Source organism: Symphodus melops (genome assembly GCF_947650265.1).
Source record: "Symphodus melops genome assembly, chromosome: 13".
In the NCBI taxonomy this organism is placed as follows: Eukaryota; Metazoa; Chordata; class Actinopteri; order Labriformes; family Labridae; genus Symphodus; species Symphodus melops.
In genome coordinates, this window is record NC_136703.1 from 16,499,085 (window position 1) to 16,518,195 (window position 19,111).

At 43.1% G+C, this 19,111-nt stretch overlaps 1 protein-coding gene across 1 annotated transcript in view; it reads left to right on the top strand.

The window, feature by feature from the left end:
* plxnd1 (plexin D1) overlaps positions 1-19,111 on the top strand; it is a 61,706-nt gene that overhangs the window by 41,211 nt on the left and 1,384 nt on the right. Inside the window, exons 19-35 of the mRNA XM_079360263.1 lie at positions 346-495; positions 3,220-3,334; positions 3,929-4,036; positions 5,551-5,663; positions 6,703-6,807; positions 7,961-8,091; positions 9,446-9,644; positions 9,753-9,899; positions 10,018-10,174; positions 10,544-10,647; positions 12,112-12,175; positions 13,521-13,555; positions 14,174-14,278; positions 14,473-14,636; positions 14,730-14,877; positions 17,685-17,825; positions 17,996-18,070. Coding sequence (XP_079216389.1) covers positions 346-495; positions 3,220-3,334; positions 3,929-4,036; positions 5,551-5,663; positions 6,703-6,807; positions 7,961-8,091; positions 9,446-9,644; positions 9,753-9,899; positions 10,018-10,174; positions 10,544-10,647; positions 12,112-12,175; positions 13,521-13,555; positions 14,174-14,278; positions 14,473-14,636; positions 14,730-14,877; positions 17,685-17,825; positions 17,996-18,070 — 2,061 coding nt within the window. The remainder of the gene's footprint in view (positions 1-345; positions 496-3,219; positions 3,335-3,928; positions 4,037-5,550; positions 5,664-6,702; positions 6,808-7,960; positions 8,092-9,445; positions 9,645-9,752; positions 9,900-10,017; positions 10,175-10,543; positions 10,648-12,111; positions 12,176-13,520; positions 13,556-14,173; positions 14,279-14,472; positions 14,637-14,729; positions 14,878-17,684; positions 17,826-17,995; positions 18,071-19,111) is intronic.

The following is a 19,111-nucleotide window of genomic DNA, read 5'->3' on the forward strand; positions in this document are numbered from 1 at the left end:
ATTTTGGGCCGAGGCAGGGATGACTGTCAGCGGGTTTGTTTGGAGAAACTTCCATGGCCATGTGAGAGAGATGGGGAGTGTTTGCTGCTTTAAGCTGAACTCTAGCCCAAATTAAATGAGTTTTCTCCCGACTTCCTCCGTGTGACAGCTTCATGACACGCCTGTGCAGCTCAGTTTCTACATGTATGTGTATTCAGACATACACACAGGCTGTGTGCCCCATGAATATGTGGGTTAAAGCTGCTGTGGCCATTATGAATGTTATCTATGCTTGGTCATACTATACCATTTCACCACTGACTTACAAAATGGATGGGTTTTGTTTTTCTTCTTTTTTTTGCGCAGAAAGGGCCAAGCGACCTGGAACTAATGCCGGAGGAATACTCAGTGATGGTTGGCTCCTATCCCTGTAACATCAGCTTCCACAATGACCAGCTGTTCCATTGCACCATCAACGGACTGCTCAGTTCTAGTGAGGGAGAGATGCCTGTCACTGTAAGTGTAGAAGCATGTACTACACCTCAATAAATCACCCACACAAAATGTGTTAAAACATGTCTGATGAGACCCTGATCATTTAAGAATATCACCCATCTGTCACACTGCCAAATATTTAGTCAGCATCCAGACCATCTGTGTATTGTTTATTGAAACAGATTTGATCTGCACAAGTCCACGCACAGCCAGTTATAAGTGCGTGTCTCTCTCCATGCATTATGAATGGTTTGCAGTCTCTGAGCATGCCACCATGATTCAGCAGTTTAGTGAGGGTGGCGAGCCGTCACTGTTTACCTCTTATCCTTTATCTTTTTAATCCTGCATCAGTCCGTCTGCCATCACCTACACAATCTTCTATCTCCTCACAGCGATTTCCAAGGCTTCTGGCTCACTCCTCGGCTGTGTTTTTGTTTTGTCTCCCATCTCTCTCCATTTCAATTAAAGGTCTTAATCAAGACATGGTCGAGCCCTGCACAGTTCTGATCAAACAAGACACTTTCCTACCTCTTCCCACGTTTCCCATCTGTTGCCGTTCATTCTTATCTGTTTTGATAGAGTCTTATTAAGTGGGGAAAGCACTCGTCTATATTTAAATATGAGCCAGACTGTGAGGGGTTTGCTGAAATAGCTCTGAAACACATGTTCGTATGTCTCGGCGAATCCGCTGAAGAGCCTTTTCTCCACTTTGACACAGAAATAGAAAAGGGGCTTTTTTTTTAAATTTCTCCCTCTCTCTCCTTGTCTCTTGCTCCTTATGTACCTGTGGTTCAATCTCACCCCCCCCCCCCCCCCCCCCTGGCTCTCTCTCAGGATATCTGAGAATAAACAGAGGCAATTAGCAAAGACATAAAGGCAGGGGCAGAGGTCAAATGAGATGTCATAACACAAATGGGTGGGCTGCCCCTGCGCATGAGGAGTGAGGATGATTAGTGAGCACAGTCGACAGGGGTAAAAACATGCAGATTTGAATAAACGCATAAATGTTAGGCTGTGGCATTGCTTATGGCCATTTGTGTGTCTTCACTTGCTTTGGGTGGTGGATCTATTTTTACATGCCTATGTTTTGCTTGGCTCTGAAGCTGAGCTGAGCTGCAGAAGTGGATGTGGGGAAGCAGTGTTTTTGTACCCCAAGCAAAACAGGAACATGGAACAATGGCATTTTTCCCTCCATTACACCAGGCTGGGCTGTTGCAGTCTCTGGAAGAAGGCCTTTTCTCGCTGGTCTGTGTAGAAGAACGCATGGACCAGAGAGAGAAAGTGTGAATGTGAAAAGAGGAGGCAGGTGGGGTGTGCCCAGTGAGCCAGATTCTCCCTCAGAGTGAGACCAGAGTAAGAAGGATTTGGTGTGTGGATCGGAGGCCTTTTATCTGAGGCTCTTTTTATGAAGTATATACGAGTTTGAGGAAGGAAAGGGAGAGATGTGAGGAGGGACCACAGAGACCATGCTGACTAATCAGAAGGCAGAAGTGAAAGTCCTTTTCTTGTCACATCTGGGTTACTCTGAACTGGCTGACTCCTCCAACTCGTTGCAGCGAGAGAGACCATTTTTCAAAATCTACAGCGTTATTTTTTTTCTCTGTCTGCACCTGTGTTCATGAAAAAAAAGATGTTCTCAGGCCTTAGTGTTCCCATTACGAATTGCCTCTTATACTGCATAAAACTTCACGACAAAGAAAATACTTTATGCACCCACTGTCTCTTCTTATTACCGTGCTATCTTTGAGGGAGCTTCGTCTCGTCTCTCAAAGTCTTTTAATTAATATTAGTTAATTTTACTGAATGATCACGATAAAGTAAAGTATTGCCACATCAGATTTTTTTTTTTTTCGATAACTGACAATAATTATATTGGCAGCCAATTTTCCACAGAGCTTTGAAACATCTGAAAGTCTATTCCTTACTTTTTGCTGATGACATATTTACCAACGCTTCCACTTCTATCAGTTTGCTAAAAAGATGACTTTGTTATTTAACATGGATAACCTTGTACAAGTTAGACAGCATTGGGTTTGAATCATTTATTTTTGAAACAGTTGCCCGTACATTCATGTAAGATACACTAAATGTTCCTTATTTTTTCAAATGATGGTCAGTATAAATCGAATTAATCTTCTCATAAAAGAAGTACTCTAAAGAAGATAGTGTGGAGGACAGTTTGTGTGTGAGTTATCTCTGTTCAGACATACTTCTGTTAGATATAGTGATGAGAGGTTTAACGGTCTGTATGCAAAGGATTGTGTTTTTTTTTATATGATTTAAGTGCATTTTAATGCTCTTTATATTATGATTTCAGGATTACATTAAAATGTCCTTCATCTCTTACGACAGCTTCTGTGTAGAAGGATGATTATAAAAGAGTTTGGCTGTAATTCAGAAAGGGAGCCTTTTGTGGTAGGTGTTATTTATAGTGCTGAAGGTGGACAGACATTTTTTTTTTTTACTACTATAGAAGGTTTTTTCGTAAGATGTTATCTACTATTTCTGACAAATTTACCACTGCAGCAGAATATCAAGTGTCCACGTGGACTGCACTGGAATAGAAAATCAACTGCGATAAAAGAGAAACAAATATTTGATCAAACTGAAATGAAAGAGTATGTATGACATGATAAAAAAAAACTAGTATGTAAAGGTAATATTTAGAGATGGAGAAGAAAAGGGAAAACATCAGAGAAGGCCTGAGAAGTTTCATGTACTAGTGTTGTTTTTTTCCCTGTCCAGGTGCAAGTTGGGAACTATCGTCACACCATTGCCAAAGTGCAGCTGGGCGACAGCGGGCTGGCCATCGTGGTGTCCATTGTGGTGTGCTGTGTGCTGCTGCTGCTGTGCACTGTGGGTAGGTTGTGTACACATGCTCACCAGCAGATGATGGATGTGTGACGACTGTTAGCGATGGATGCTCCAGATGTGGAACAGATAAAAGGGATTTGGGGGTCATAGTTTCTCTGCACTTGCTTCATCCTTCTTCAGTGCTCAAAGCACAAAGACCCTACTGTTTCCCTTTGCTGTCAGCACTGTCTGGATGTCTGTGTGTGTGTGTGTGTGTGTGTGTGTGTACTTTATCCGGTAATCTCTGTATGAGTGTGTGCTGGGCAGGTGTAGAGGGAGAAAATTGGTACTGCTGTGGGTTTTCACACAATTTCCTCCTTCCCTGTTATCTTTATTTTAATTTGCAGAACCCTTTTGTGTGTGATCACTGTTGAAATAATAAGTACACACATTTTATCAGCAACGTTCATGCCCTTAAATTTATCAGAAAATATAATTTTCATGCTCTCACAGTCAGAAGCATTCATAGAAATATGTTCCACAGCCTCACAGGCTTTTAACACATCCTATTGATCTTGATTTTTTTTGTTTTTGTTTTGATATACTGGAAGCTGTCAATGGTTGAAACATTTTGTATACAAACTGCTTTTTGCTTTTTCAGCCCTTGTAGTGTACTGCACAAAGAGCCGAAGGGCGGAACGCTACTGGCAGAAAACTCTTCTCCAAATGGAAGAGATGGAGTCCCAAATCAGAGAGGAGATCCGCAAAGGTGTGTTTGTACAAGGACACACACACAAACACGCACACGCACATGCACCTATTCTATTGTACAAACTCTGATATCAGTGTGATTCAGACACCCAAATGATGTTTGTGTCGATTGACATGAAAAAGGAGCTTGTGGGAAGAAATATTGACCACATATATTTGTGTGTTTGTTTGTGCACATCTGTGTGTGTTTGTATGAGGGTTTTTTTCCAGGCTGAAGTGGGAGGGAGATACAACAGTTGACAGATTTGTGCCTAGTAAGCGTGACTCATGAAACACAGTGTCTGACAAATGATCAGTCACACGCAAGATGCACTTAGTGGCTGCATCGCCTCTGTTGTGTCTAGCCTGTAGGAATGAGCCTTGTACGTGTTTGTGTTCAGAGCCCTGTCTTTTTGTATGTGTATATACTGCATGCGTGCAGTTGTGTGAGTCTAGGGCATTAGGGTAAAGCCGTGTGAAGGCCACTCCATATCTGAGCACCCAGATTTATGGCATAGAAATGAGGAGGAGGGGGGGGGGGATAGAGAAGAAAAGTAGAGGGAGGAAAAGATGGGAGTAGGAATCAGGGGGAGTAGCTAAAGTGTGGGAGGATGAGAGGTTACTTAGTCCGAGGACTCAGACAGATTTGTGGCAGAGTTCAGGTTGAGAGGGCATGATCGAGTTATAATTCTGCCAAGACAAAACATATAGTAAAAAAAAAGACTGGGGAGTACAGGGAAAATTACATATTTTTGAGGAGTTTTGGTTTTCGGGCTAGCTGGTTCTAATCAACATGTCAATGGTGTGAACAGACTGGTGGTTGAGAGGACGCTTTGGTGAGCAGGAGGATAAATAACCTGGAGGAGTAATGAAATATGAGTAAAATCCCTCAGGTCTAGTATTCCCCTCTTTCTACACAAACACAGTGTTCAAAAAAAGTCCCATTGTAACCCCAATACGTCTCTCATCCTGCAACAGGCAAAAGCGTCTCAATAGGGATTCAAAGAGATCTCCAGCGTCTCATTAGGGGAGCGTATCATCCTCTCTGAGAACGTGCTATCCAATCAAGTGGCTAAAATATTAACATGCATATTCAAGTGTGTATCTGGATAGTGTTTCCGCAGCCTCCCCACACATGTTTTGGATGAGGGCCTCAGACTGGGTTTGGCTGCTCTCATTGTTGTTTGGTAAATATTTGCCTGGACTGCAAAATCTGGCAACGAAGAAAGGAAAGATTGGAAGAAGATCAGAGGATTACTTCCTGCCGGTATATTTAGTATTCAACCAGAACATTGTGAAATAAGATGATACAACTCTGATTTCACTTGTCTTTAATTTGATCTTTGATTCTTACAGATCTCACAGTGTCCTCAGAGACTATGGGGGTTATTGCATTAGCCTGTGAACAGATTTCTGACTCATTTCACTTAGCAACAAATGAAGCACGAGGAGCCAAGAACAAGACTTTGGTCTTAAACATTCCCATGATTCAAACCTTTTTGGGTCATTCTGTTTTTCTTTTTTTTCTTTTAGGCTTTGCTGAGCTGCAGACAGACATGACAGACCTGACCAAGGAGTTGAATCGCAGCCAGGGCATTCCCTTTTTGGAGTACAAACAGTTTGTAACACGCACGTTCTTCCCCAAGGTGAGAAAACCTATTTTTCTGCCCGCTATCTGATTTCCACTGGCACACAGACAATACCATTTTTCTCAATGGGGTTTTAATATTGTTTTTTTTCCTACTGCTTATCCCATCTCACATTCCCACAGCTTGTAATATGCAAGATCAATTTATACCTTCAGACTTTTTAAACATATAGTTTAAGCAAAGTGTAGCTCAGTGTGGCACCTTGCAGGAGACTTAATATCTTCTCCATAGGTAAGCATTTTCCTGATGTGTGATCCACTCTGAAGGTAGACTGTGGTCATGTGTTTGTGGGTGTATTTTCCACTGATAGAGACAGACACAACTCAGCATGCTTTGTCCTCCAACCACAAGCATGGACTTTCAAGGAGACAGAACAATGGCGGGCACTGAGACAAGGGAACTTTCCCCCAGTTAAAAAAAAAACAAAACACTCCTGACTCTGCTCACACACCCACACTCTTTTGCAAGTATAGTGTCTTGTGCAATGCTGGTTTGTTGCAGTGGACACTGGACAATGTTTTCTGTCGTGAAGGAAGTGAAAGGGGAGAGTGCTGAAAAGCTACATGGAGAGAAACATAAATTCAAGTGCTGCTGCTTTAGCATCGTCTCCGTAGTTTTTCTGCTAACACAGCAAACACTCTTCCTCGACCCTTTGTACTCTGGTTTTTCCACAAGAGCTTCTGGTTCTTTAAGTTTACACATAAACATAAAGCAGAGCTACAGTACATTTAGACTTTGACACAGTTACAATACAAGACAAATGAAGCTACCCTGAGATGACAGACTGTGTTGAAAGGCTGGCTCTTGGCTCTAGGTCAGTTTGTCTCTGAAGCATCTTAAATGCTCATGATGTTGTGTCATGCTCTCTTTTCCATTGTCAGTCAAGGCCTCAAAAAAGAAATTCTGCCCTTTGGTTCCAGACGGCATAGTCTCAAGGCCAGCGCTTTCTGTTTCCCCTGTCTATGCATCTTCCTGTGTTTACGACTTGAGCTGACTTTGCATCAAATTTTTCTACATGTGTTTATGTGTGTTTCAGATGTTTTCCGATTACGAGAAGAGTCTGGTCCAGCCCGCCTACGAGAATGATCCTTTGGGCCCTCGAGCGCTGCCAGAGACACATCCACTGCTGCAGGACTGGCAGGTGAGGGGTTAAGCCATTAGGATGTTAGGTTAGGTTGCTTTCTTCTGCCAGAGTGCCTTGATTTGGGTCCTCAGTCCCTTCGCTCTCAACTGGGTCAGACTGAAGCTTATTAAGATTTCACAGTGGGGCTGTTGTTGATGAGGAGTAAAGAAAAGCATATAGTGCATTTTTGCCTTTGTGTGCTTGTAGTGTGTGTGTGTGTGTGTGTGTGTGTGTGTGTGTGTGTGTGTGTTTATATGAACCCACATGCTCGTGTGTGCAAATATGAATACTAATGCCTGTCATGCAGCGGTTTCTATTGAGCGATACACAAAAAAAATTCAGCGTGTCAAAAAACACGGTGCCCACTAAGTTGATGGCAGGTTGTTGACACACTTCCCACTGGCTCTAGGACAACCTAACAGTATGCTTTTCATCAAATCCATCTCTTGTTGTTTTGTGTGTGTGTGTGTGTGTGTGTGTGTGTGTGTGTGTGTGTGTGTGTGTGAGTGTGTGTGAGTGTGTGATACAGGGGCGGACATGAGTTATAAAGTGAAAGTGGGAGAGGGAGTGCGCGCTCTACACCTCTGTGTGAATGCATACTTCAAATGAAGGCTCGTGCGCGTGCGTGCGTCTGCATGTTGGGAAGAGAGAAAGTAAAGATCGCTAGCTTAGTTTTGGGTCGGCAGCCGGGGGAGCCTGTCTAACCGTGATGAAGTGCCTTGGATCCACATCGTCTTCCCAGGAAGTGTTTTCCAGGTCACAGCAAATAAATCTCACAGGCGGGCATTTATCTTAATGGACACCCCTGTTCTCCTTCTGTCAGGCTGCAAACCACACCATATGGCTGCAGTCCAGAGGGAAGACTTCATCACACTGCTGCTTAGTCGCACCCATAGATAGACCATACTCATTAAGTCGACTCGGCACATTTAGAGACAATCACACACAGTCAGGGACCAGAGCATGAGATACAGATTCTGTTGAGGGAACCAGAGACGGAGGGGCCTGACGGAGCAGAAGGAAGAGCTCTGATGGAAAGATGAATAGTTCATTAGATGGGTCACTGGAGACAAGAGGTGGTGAAATAATTTGGGGGCAGTGCAGCAGGTGTGTAATGCAGTTTAGGAGAAATCACACGGAGAAATAACTGTTTCATCCTCCCCATCATCAGGCTAACAACACGACGAGGCCGAACGTAGAGGAGGGCATCACTCTGTTCTCTACCCTGCTCAACAACAAGCATTTCCTCGTCACGTTTGTCCACGCCTTGGAACAGCAGAAGGACTTTGCCGTACGAGACAGGTAAATATTTTATGAAATTACATATGTTTGGAAGAAAAAGCATCCGTTCAGATTGATTTAAAGGGTAGAGTAAGTAGCACTTACAAGATGAAATGACCTAATTTAGGAAACCATTGGCAGAAGGGTTTGTATTTTAGTATGTTGTCATTTTTGAAGCAATAACTGTTTTTAGTGATTTTCATGTACCATTCGACCTACAAAGAACTTTCACTTGCCCCTTTCGTTCCCTTCATCTCTTACAGTTGTCTCATCATCTTTCAGCTAAAGGTTTTGGTTTAAAGGCCCACAGCTTAATTTTTTTTGATTGACTCTCACAGCTCTCATCAACCTAACGTTTAGCCACAGCATGCTGTTAAAGTTCCTTATTGAGCCATTGGTCAACACAGTGGAAACTAAAAACCACCTTGTTAGCAAACATGACTTCTACCAAACTAACATTAAATAGAAGATGTGTTTTATTTGATAACCAGGTCAGAAATGATACCATCAGTCAAATATATTTTAAGTGATATTGTATATTGCAAAGAAAGTTAATCAAACTGATTATTAATCTAATTTCGACAATCAAACAGTTAAACAGACAAAGTTACAGCAAAGCTTCTGAGCTTAAAGGAACAGAGTTCTTTCACACAGGATATGGAACAGAAGTCTGCAGCTTCTTCTGTTTTTATCGAGAGGTTATATACCTAATCAGACACGTGAACAAAGACTGCATGTAGGCACAGTGTGATGTTTACATAGTTGTCCACGCATTAGAAGAGGTACCTTGTACCTCACAGGGGTACATCTGTGTTGGTTTTTAGGGGTTACTAAAAGAGGTTAATGAACTATAAAATCTCACAAATCATTAAATTACAAATAATGCAGATTACAACGTTCCACTACAACAACAGAAGTTTTTTTTCTTCCCAATCAAGCTTGTATCTGATTTTCTTCTTGGAAAAAGGTGGCTGACAAGCTACAGTACAGGCAGTACAGTATTTGTCCATTTAGTTTGTTTTGGTCATGATGTCCTAAGACTTGCCAGTCATTGTGGGAACATGGGAAAAAATCCAGATGCAAGACCACATCCCTGTCCCAGCTCAGTGTCAGCACTTACTGACTGATGTGGCCCCTTCCTTCTGGATTAAAGAGGTTTTGTTAGGGAAATCCCCTGCACCTCTGGACTTACTCAACGGACGCTTCCTGCATTAGATCAGGTCTTTATTTGAAACTGGACTCACAGGTGTTGAACCTGTTGTTGCTTCTGTTACGTAGTTACTTTAAAATCTGCACTTCCCCCACACTGACTAAAATGTTTGGACAAGCATGTTTTGGTCTGTCTTCTCAACTAATATATTTTCTCGCTCCTCAGATGCAGCTTGGCTTCACTGCTCACCATCGCCCTCCATGGTAAGCTGGAGTACTACACCAGCATCATGAAAGATCTGCTTGTAGACCTGATCGATGCTTCAGCCTCCAAGAATCCCAAATTGATGCTGCGCCGCACTGAGTCTGTCGTGGAGAAGATGCTCACCAACTGGATGTCCATCTGCATGTACAGCTACCTCAAGGTGCGGACAGAAAACTTAGGAACAGAATGAGGTTGCACATGTTTCTTGATTTAAAATAATTACTCGAGCCACGATGTCTGACCGACCCTTTTTTGTCTTGTTCTTCAGGAAACAGTGGGTGAGCCCTTCTTTCTGCTGCTTTGTGCAATCAAGCAGCAGATCAACAAGGGCTCCATAGATGCCATCACAGGGAAGGCCCGCTACACCCTCAATGAGGAGTGGCTGCTCCGCGAGAATGTGGAGGCCAAGCCACAGGTTGGATACCTCACACACTTTCAGTTCATCTTTCATATCCAGGTTTTGCTTTAGAGGAAGTTAAATTGCAAAACTTTCTGAATGTTGCAAAGTATGACCTGTTCCTGTTTCCCCGCAGAACATGAATGTGTCCTTCCAGGGCTGTGGCATGGACTCACTGTCAGTCAGGGTCATGAATACAGACACAATCTACCAAGTGAAGGAAAAAATCCTAGAGGCCTTTTATAAAAATCTCCCATTCTCCCAGTGGCCCCGAGCACAGGATGTAGACCTAGGTAAGAGCACTTTTTTTTCCTGATTATTTTCATCCGTTCCCCTTCCCAACCATATGAGATACAGTAATCTCCTTTGCTTGCAAAAGGTCAATTCCTCTCATGAAGCCCAACTAACCTGGGGCTGCAATATAATAAATGACAGAATGCATCGAGGAGAGTGTACAGTCATAATCACAAAGAGTTATTGCTTTCAAAAGCTGTGCAGCCTGCAGAGCTGATTTGATTAATGGCCTAAGAATATTTCCACAGGTCGTGACACAGAGATTTAGAGCACGACTGCTCTCTGTCTTGCATATTCTTTTCCAAATTTAGGATGAAATTGTCTAATATTACCCTCCTCCCTCCTCGTGTCTTATTTCTCTCCTCCAGAGTGGTTTGACTCTGGCAGCAACAGTAAGCTTCTGCAGGACCTGGATAACTCCTCAGTGATGGAGGATGGCAGGAAGAAGCTCAACACAGTCTTCCATTACCAGGTGTGTGTAGGGGTGTGTGTGTGTGTGTGTGTGTGTGTGTGTGTGTGTGTGTGTGTGTGTGTGTGTGTGTGTGTGTGTGTGTGTGTGTGTGTGTGTGTGTGTGTGTGTGTGTGTGTGTGTGTGTGTGTGTGTGTGTCTGTGTGTGTGTGACTCTGCTGTAGTGGGTGTTGTCACAGTGCACCTGTATATCCCTGATATTGTAACAGCTACAGCGGGGGTGTGGAAGGTGAGAAGTCCTTATAAATGGTGTCACCGCCTGTCCATGGGTGTGAGGATGCTCACTGTTTCTATGTGGCTGCACACACTTACATCCAGGTGCTTCTGCTCATGTTTGTCTGCTGTTATATGATGCCTCTCTTTTCAGGTCATTTGCTGCAGCAGAGCTGCTGCTTTTATACTGTGTTGTTGTGCAGATTATCCATTTAGAAATACAGTAAACATATTTATTTTCTAGTTTTTCAATATGTACGATACTTGTTAATCTGCAGTAACTATGATGTAAACATGAACATTTAAGCCAGACAAAAAAAAGACTTTCTTGTATTAAATTGAAGCATTTGCCGGGCAGCTTTCTACCTCTGTGCCTGTGTTCAGATAAATCCAATGTTAGGTAGAATCAGCATTTCCAACGGGATCCCGTCATTGAGCTTCAGATGCCTCTTTAGACAGTAATGACTGATGTCACTTAGACTACATCAATGTTTTATACAGTACATGGTATCTGCCCACACACTAAATAGGTCATTTGTTGAGTATGAATAAAGTGTATTTACATTATGTCTTGATCAGATAAAATTATCTTGTAATCCCCATCATGTAAGTGTTATTTTGAGTATATTTATTATAAGAAATATATGACTAAAAACAGATAATAGATTTGACTATTGAAAACATAAAACTGAAAATGTAATGATTATGATATTTCATACAAATACTAAAGATAATAAATACATTCTAAATTTCTAATAAATAAATACAAAATAAAGATAGATGCATTATGCCATGAATGTGTGAATGGTGTGTTTGCCTATGTCTGCGTTCATTTGTGCATGAGTAAACAGTCCTCTGTGACCCTTGACCCTCGACCCTTCACATGTACTTGTTAAGTGCTCTGTTTAGTTTTTGCTCTGCTGTTGGGACGGAGCTGTGAAAGCAGTGAGCTGCAGCAAGTACTAACAGTCTTGGTTCACTGGCAAAGCTGTTCAATCCATTTCACCACAGGTTGACTTTAATGAGCCCAGCCAGGCTCCTGTAGAGTCACCACCGCTCTAGACTGACACAGACAGACACACACACACACACACACACACAAACACACACACACTCACTCGTATACACCTCTCAACACCACTCTCCCCTGGAGGGCATGCTTAATGATGCTGTTCTGGTGCACCCCAACTCACCCTTGACCCTGTGCCCTCTGTCCTCTCTCGTCTTTCCTACCTCCCTCCCCTCCTTCCACAGATCCCAGAAGGGGCATCGCTGGCTATGAGCATGCAAGACAAGAAAGAGAACACCCTGGGGAGAGGTACGTCACCTTCAAACACACCCACTCCCTGTCGCTTTGTCACACATACTAACCCACACTTGGATAAATACACTCACTCACTCCATCACAGGAAACGACACATGCTTAGTTGATCACGAGAACATGATACGCTCGTGTAAACATGCATGAAACCACACACGCTTCCGCCCCCAAAGGACACAGCAGACATCTAAACACACTCACACCTAATAAATCCACTTACATTAGTGTTCTTCCTGGAGTTATCCAACCATGTCATTCAGAGTTTTAAACCTGCATTATAGATGTGTTTCTTAAAACGCTGGCTTGTGGGAAGAAGAAAAAAAATGTGGCACAAGTTGGCCCATTGTTGAGCCTCACACAGGACTACAACAACAGATGTGCCTGTTGACAGACAAGTTTACATGCAGCTTTTAATGGGCTTGTCCCCTCGTTGTCTGGAGTCTACCTTACATAATCAGTACCAGACCAGAGTGCAGGCTCTGTCCATCAAAGCCTCCCCTCTCATTCATACTGGTCCAAAAATAGGCTTATGTGGACCAAACCTGGCTCTTTCTTCAAAGCACTAAGGGAGTGTTATGAGTCTGTAGTGCTCCCTGGCTAATATAAAACACTGTCCTGCCTGCCTGTGATCAGTGGTGAGGGTCTGGACCGTGGCCCGCTGGGCAGGAGCATCTCTGGCAGAGGAGGCTGTAATGAAAACACACTCACCGTACTGTTGTGTGTGTGTGTGTGTGTGTGTGTGTGTGTGTGTGTGTGTGTGTGTGTGTGTGTGTGGCTGCCAAATGCAGGCCTTTGTTTTGCTGCTGTGTGTCTGTTTACAATAATCTACCATATTTGTTTGTGTCTGGTTTCAGTTTTGTATTTGGACATGCGTCTACATGTATTCATACGTGTCACGCATGTGTATGAGTGTGTGTGTGTGTGTGTGTGTGTGTGTTTTAGATCTATATATAAACCAGCAAGATTTTAATGCTCTTTTCCAGCACTGGCCGAGCATTACCATCTCATTACACTGGCTCCAGAACCAATCACAGACTCCGTGTGTCTGTCTCCGCTAATCTCTCATTTTTCTTTTTTTTTTTTCTTTCACTCGTAATCTTTCTCTTTCATTCTCTCAGACAGCTCCCCTCCCCTACCTGCCCACCGTCCACCTTAATCACTTTCTCCTCTCTCATGTACTCTATCTCCTCTGCTCTCCTGTCAATCTCCCTTTTTTTCCCTCCCTCCTATCTGTCACACTCCTCTGTGCTCCTTCCTCCTGTCTCCTCTTATTTTTCTCAGGTCTCCACCTTGCTGATTGTGCATTGTTTCACTCTGTGTGTTTCTTTTTTCGTCTCTGTAGTGAAAGATTTGGATACGGAGAAGTATGTACACTTGGTAAGTATCTCTGCATAATCAGAATGTTTCTGTTAAATGCCCTCAGTGAGTTTATTTCCCATGTTTGCGACTGTTAGTCAGCAGGCCTGACAAAAGGAAAGGAGGTGAATGGAGGTGAAAAGGAAAGCTGCTGAGAGGACATGACAGCGCTAATACTGCTTAAGCTCTTTTATGAACGTCAGCCAAGATATGGGACCTTTGACTTTAGAATAATGAGTTCTTCAGAACGCAATTTGCCGGGTGAATAGTTAGTTTTGCAGGATGGTTCTCTCCAGCCCCTTTTTAGACACATGAAGGTGAATTTTGACTACTTCCTTCTTCTCCTTACTCTCATTTAGACCTGTATGAGCAAGTCAGAAACATGATCCTTTACACAGCAACCACAGAAAAGCATGAACATTTCCCAATTCCCAGTGCTTCCTTATTTCTGAAGATGATTCAGCGCTCCAAAATACCCTGATATGGTTTCTGGATCATGTGTCTAATGCAAGAAACAGAAATTTCCCCTCTAACAATTGAGGGGGCACCGACAGTACAGCATTCATCTCGATCCTCAGGAGAGGTCACATTATTTCATCTCATGGGCAGTTTGTTGATCTTTGGCCTCTGCTTCTCCAGGTCCTACCTCATGATGATCTAATGGAGAATAAGAGGTCACACCGGCAGAGTCACCGCAAGAAAGTCCTGCCTGAAATCTACCTGACGCGCCTTCTGTCTACAAAGGTGACCACAAGAAAGAAACTATTCTTTGTCCACACTACAAAGAGATTAAAGATATATTTTGATTTCTAAGTCATCTTTTTCCTCTTGTTTTTGTGGCCCATATTAGCCTCAGAGGCCAAAGAGTAATTCCCACATTCCATGAAACCATGTCTCTGCGTATGTATGAGACCCTTTTTTTCCTCTCTCCTCCACAGGGAACTCTTCAGAAGTTCTTGGATGACCTCTTTCAAGCCATCCTCAGCATCCCTCCGGACCGCCCCCCTCTGGCTGTCAAATATTTCTTTGACTTCTTAGAGGAGCAGGCTGACAAACGTGGCATCACAGACCCAGACACACTGCACATCTGGAAAACTAACAGGTATACAACTTAACCCTCTGCTAAAATGCCCCTTTGGTCATCTCAATATGCAAGGGCAAGGCTTTTAACTATTCTCTTCCCCTCCCTGTGCAGTTTACCTCTGCGTTTTTGGGTGAACATCCTGAAGAATCCTCAGTTTGTGTTTGACATTGATAAGACAGATCACATGGATGCCTGTCTGTCTGTCATCGCCCAGGCCTTCATTGATGCCTGCTCCATTTCTGACCTGCAGCTTGGCAAGGTGAGATTATCTTTTTATCTAGCAATTGCAGGAGTTTTGAAATCCTCATGCTGTGGGGTCTCCTGAGACAGGCCCTGATTACAATGCCCCCAAATAACCATGTTGTTTACATAGTGGTAAAGCTGCCATATTACAGCCACCCGGCATTTATTTTTAAATGAAAAAAGGATTTTCTTGTAGATCAAAGGTTTACAACACTAACTTAACAATGGAATGAGGAACTTATAAATCGAAAACAAAATGAAAGAAATGAAAAAAAGGGAAATGTTTGATGTCATATTGTGGATATTACTATAGACTCTTCCACTCAGCTGACAGTTTTTATAAAGTGAAGTAAAATAATCAAAGATGCAGCAGTGTCATTCTTTTCCATCACTGTGACTACAGGAAGACACTGAAGACTTATCCACAGTGTGATAAAAGGGACAAAACACGTCATTACTCGCGATTCAAAAAAAATGAACGCATTCATCTCTCAAACCATGATTAATTAAAATGTGCTACTTGATGCTGACAGCCCTACACTGACACTTACAAAAGAAGTGCCTCATGTTTGTTTGTTAAGATTTTACAAAGTTATAACTCCAGAGGCAGAACGAATGTCAGCATCTCTTCTTCACTTCCCTCCATCAGCGGCCCTCTGAGGAAGATTACTAATTAAATATCTAATTTACTAAAGGCTCTCTTTACAAGCATGAGTCAATATATCTATATATCTATAGCTATATGTGTGTGAGTGGTGTGTGTGTGTGTGTGTGTGTGTGTGTGTGTGTGTGTGTGTGTGTGTATGTATGTATGTATGTATGTATGTATGTGTGTATGTATGTGTGTATGTATGTGTGTGTGTATGTATGTATGTATGTATGTATGTGTGTGTATGTGTGTATGTATGTATGTGTGTATGTATGTATGCATTTACTACTGACACACACTAATATCTCTCAAGTCCCCCTGTGAACCATCATCCCTGAGCCTTCAACCTGTCAGCTCCATCTACCTCTCCTCGTGTTATTTCAGCAGACTTGGCTGATCTAAGGTCATGAGCACCAGGGATCTCGTTTTGTGCTGTGGGCTGAGTGTCTATGTTCAGGCGTCCCTATGTCCATTGGTCTGTCTGTCTCTTTTTTGTCTGTGTGTGTGCTTGCATGTCAATGTCCTCTCTGCTCACAAATCCGTCTCATCCCTCAGACACCATGACCCTGAGCCCGCTCAGCTTCCTGTCTCTCTCTGACCGGCTTCCTCCCTGGAGGGGAAGCAAGGACTCATCAAATAATGCTCCTCTTTCACTGAAAAAACACTGATTTATATACTTCAGTTCAGTGCCAAGGAGATCGTACACTAATAGCAACAATATTCCCATGCATTTGTAGGCAGGTACATACCTTATGTATTCAAATGAAGACTAGATAAAAGCTCCACAGAGGGGATATTTTAGCACAGCTTAGTTTACTGCATCCTCATTATCATGTTGCATCTGGCTCTGCACGGATTGAAGAGTCACCCACTTCAAGGATAAGGCCACATGTTCTCCTGCAGGTCAAGGAGACTGGCATGACACACCTACATTTTCCTCACGTGTTTACAGTGGAATTTTTTTTGCATGTGTTTGAGTGTGTATGGCTGCCTCGGGACAGGGCAGTGAAGGGTACTGCGTCTGGATTAGTAGAAGCATAGCAGGGATGAGACAGAGGGGGTAGGAAAGCAAGCAAAGCTTGCTGTTTCCACAGAAACCTTCTTATCTGGCAAGATTCAGACATGAAGGGCCACAGGGTCACAGGGGGGTTACCAGGCAGATGGATGAGCAGCAGGAAGTGACCTTGTGGACAGGAAGCGTGAGGGTTCCCTATCGGAGGGAGCTATGGCCACAGCCTATCCCCTCCCCCAGCATGTTTAGCACACACACAAACAAACACGTATAAGGTGACACAAATAAGTCGTGACACATAGAAATATTAAGGTGCTCTGTAAGCACATTCACTGATGCTGAAAGCTGAGACTGGCCGTCTCTTTTTTCCCCTCGTCTCCCTGTCCTACTTTCTCCCTGTCCCTTTCCCTCTCCCACACTCACAAAGCTCACAAGGAACTACACACACTTGCTTGCAACAGTAGTCACCACTAAAACCAAAGTGTGCCCACAACCTCTTAGCCCTTCTACTTTTCTTTCTGCATGAATAAACACTCGTGCAAGAGCCTGAAGCAACTGTGCGGAGAGTGGCAGAGGTATGAAGGAGTATTGTTAAGTCTGGAATATTCTTTCTCCCACTCTGGAGTTTGTGAGTGGTCTGTTGTATGGAAAGGAAACTGTTCCCTCCCACTATTGTCTCACTTTAGGCTGGTTCTGATTTGGTCATCAAAAAAATAAATACAATCTCAAGAGTGGCTCTTTCTTTTGACATTAGCACCTTATTGCAGACTGCATTACAATGAACAAACCTCTGAAGTAAAAGCTGAAGCCCAGTACTAAATTATGAATTAAGTCACAGAGAGGCATTTGAGGTAGAAGTTTTGCCATCCAGTTCCAATCCAGTTCATGTGACTTTAACTTCACCATAGTACACTGATCACCGTTGTAGACCAAAACCCTGTATTTGATAAAAGTTTATTATTTGACCGAAATCAGGTCAGTTTAAAATCTCTCTGAACAGGAGGGGGTCCGTACACATCTGCCAGGGCAAAAAAAAAAAAGCCTGAGCTTACACATGTTCCTGTGTTGAATCAGCGCAGCCTCACTGCCAAAATGAAACACATATTGCTGCAAGAAATGGTAATAACTGGAACTGAAATGTGTGGGTTTTTTTTTTTTTCAGGATTCCCCTACCAACAAGCTGCTGTATGCCAAGGAGATCCCTGAGTATAAGAAGAGAGTGCAGAGCTACTACCAACAGATCCAGGAAATGGCACCGCTCAGCGAGCAGGAGATGAATGCTCATCTGGCTGAGGAGTCACGAGTAAGTACAGACCCTTCGTGTGTGTGTGTGTGTGTGTGTGTGTGTGTGTGTGTGTGTGTGTGTGTGTGTGTGTGTGTGTGTGTATGTATGTATATTAGTTCCAAAAAAGTGTACAATTTCATGGAGGCCTTAATTTGAAGAATAATGTAATATAATTTTCCATTCTGTAGAAATACAGAAATGAATTCAACACCCACCTGGCCTTGACAGAAATCTACAAATATGCCAAGAGATACAGACACCAGGTAAGAGAAAGACTCATATATTACCACTCTGCCTTCGTGTTCTCAGATCAGATATGTTACTCATGGAGCCTTGCGTAAGTTCAGGCAGGCCACGGAGTCACAATTTAATATTGTGACAGATTTCACGTCAGCTGATCTGCTGAAAGCATCCTATTGGCCAAATAGTTCTTGTGCCGCCTTATTTAAACTACTCTAGCCCGCCTATGCTTCTCTGCTCCCTCTGCATGCCGCATTTGCAACCCTCCTCCTCCTTTTATGCTATTCCGACTTAATCGATGTCATGCTTGTCACTGATGCTTGCGCTGAAGGGTTTGCTGCTCATCTCCCTGTTTTATAGTGTTCCTTGTGTGCAAGGGAAGGGCAGCGATGTGTGCTGCTGTTCCTGCCTAATGCTTTCCACGTAAGCATGTGAAAGGGCATGGAGATCCCTCAGAGCCATACCGCCAAATATAAATAATTGCGTCAATGTATCCATTTTGACCAAGTGGTCCTGACTGAAATGTTACAGCCAGCACTAATCTGCTGCCTCAGTTAACCCTGTTCAAGTTTTACCTACTGGTACCATAGCTTGACATATCAGCGTGGAAGATCGCGTTGAGAGATGAAGCATGCTGTAAACATCTTTACAACCTGTCTCAATATAAATCAAAAGCTACATTCTTTTCACTAGAATCATCAGATAAGAACCAAGATCCAAGCCGCAGCCAGCATTGAATGTGTCCAAACTCCCCTTCTAGCCCTCTTAAAGCTTTCACTTTAAGTCAACAACGTTTCTGTTTACCTTCACTCTATCCAACACCCGTATCTGCTTAATGAGGCCGTTAGGCTGTTGCTTCAAAACTCCTGTTTCTCTTTGAACTAGCCCTCCTTTAGCCCCTGCTGTCCTCCCCCATGCCTCCTCAATGCTGTAACTATTCTCAGGAGAGGCTTTAGTCACTGGTGACTGTGCCTTAATGGAGAACCCTCATGATAATGTTATGTAGCTGCTTTCCTCTGTCATGCTACTGTACTGACGTTGGCCAGGGGCTTAGACTGTGATTC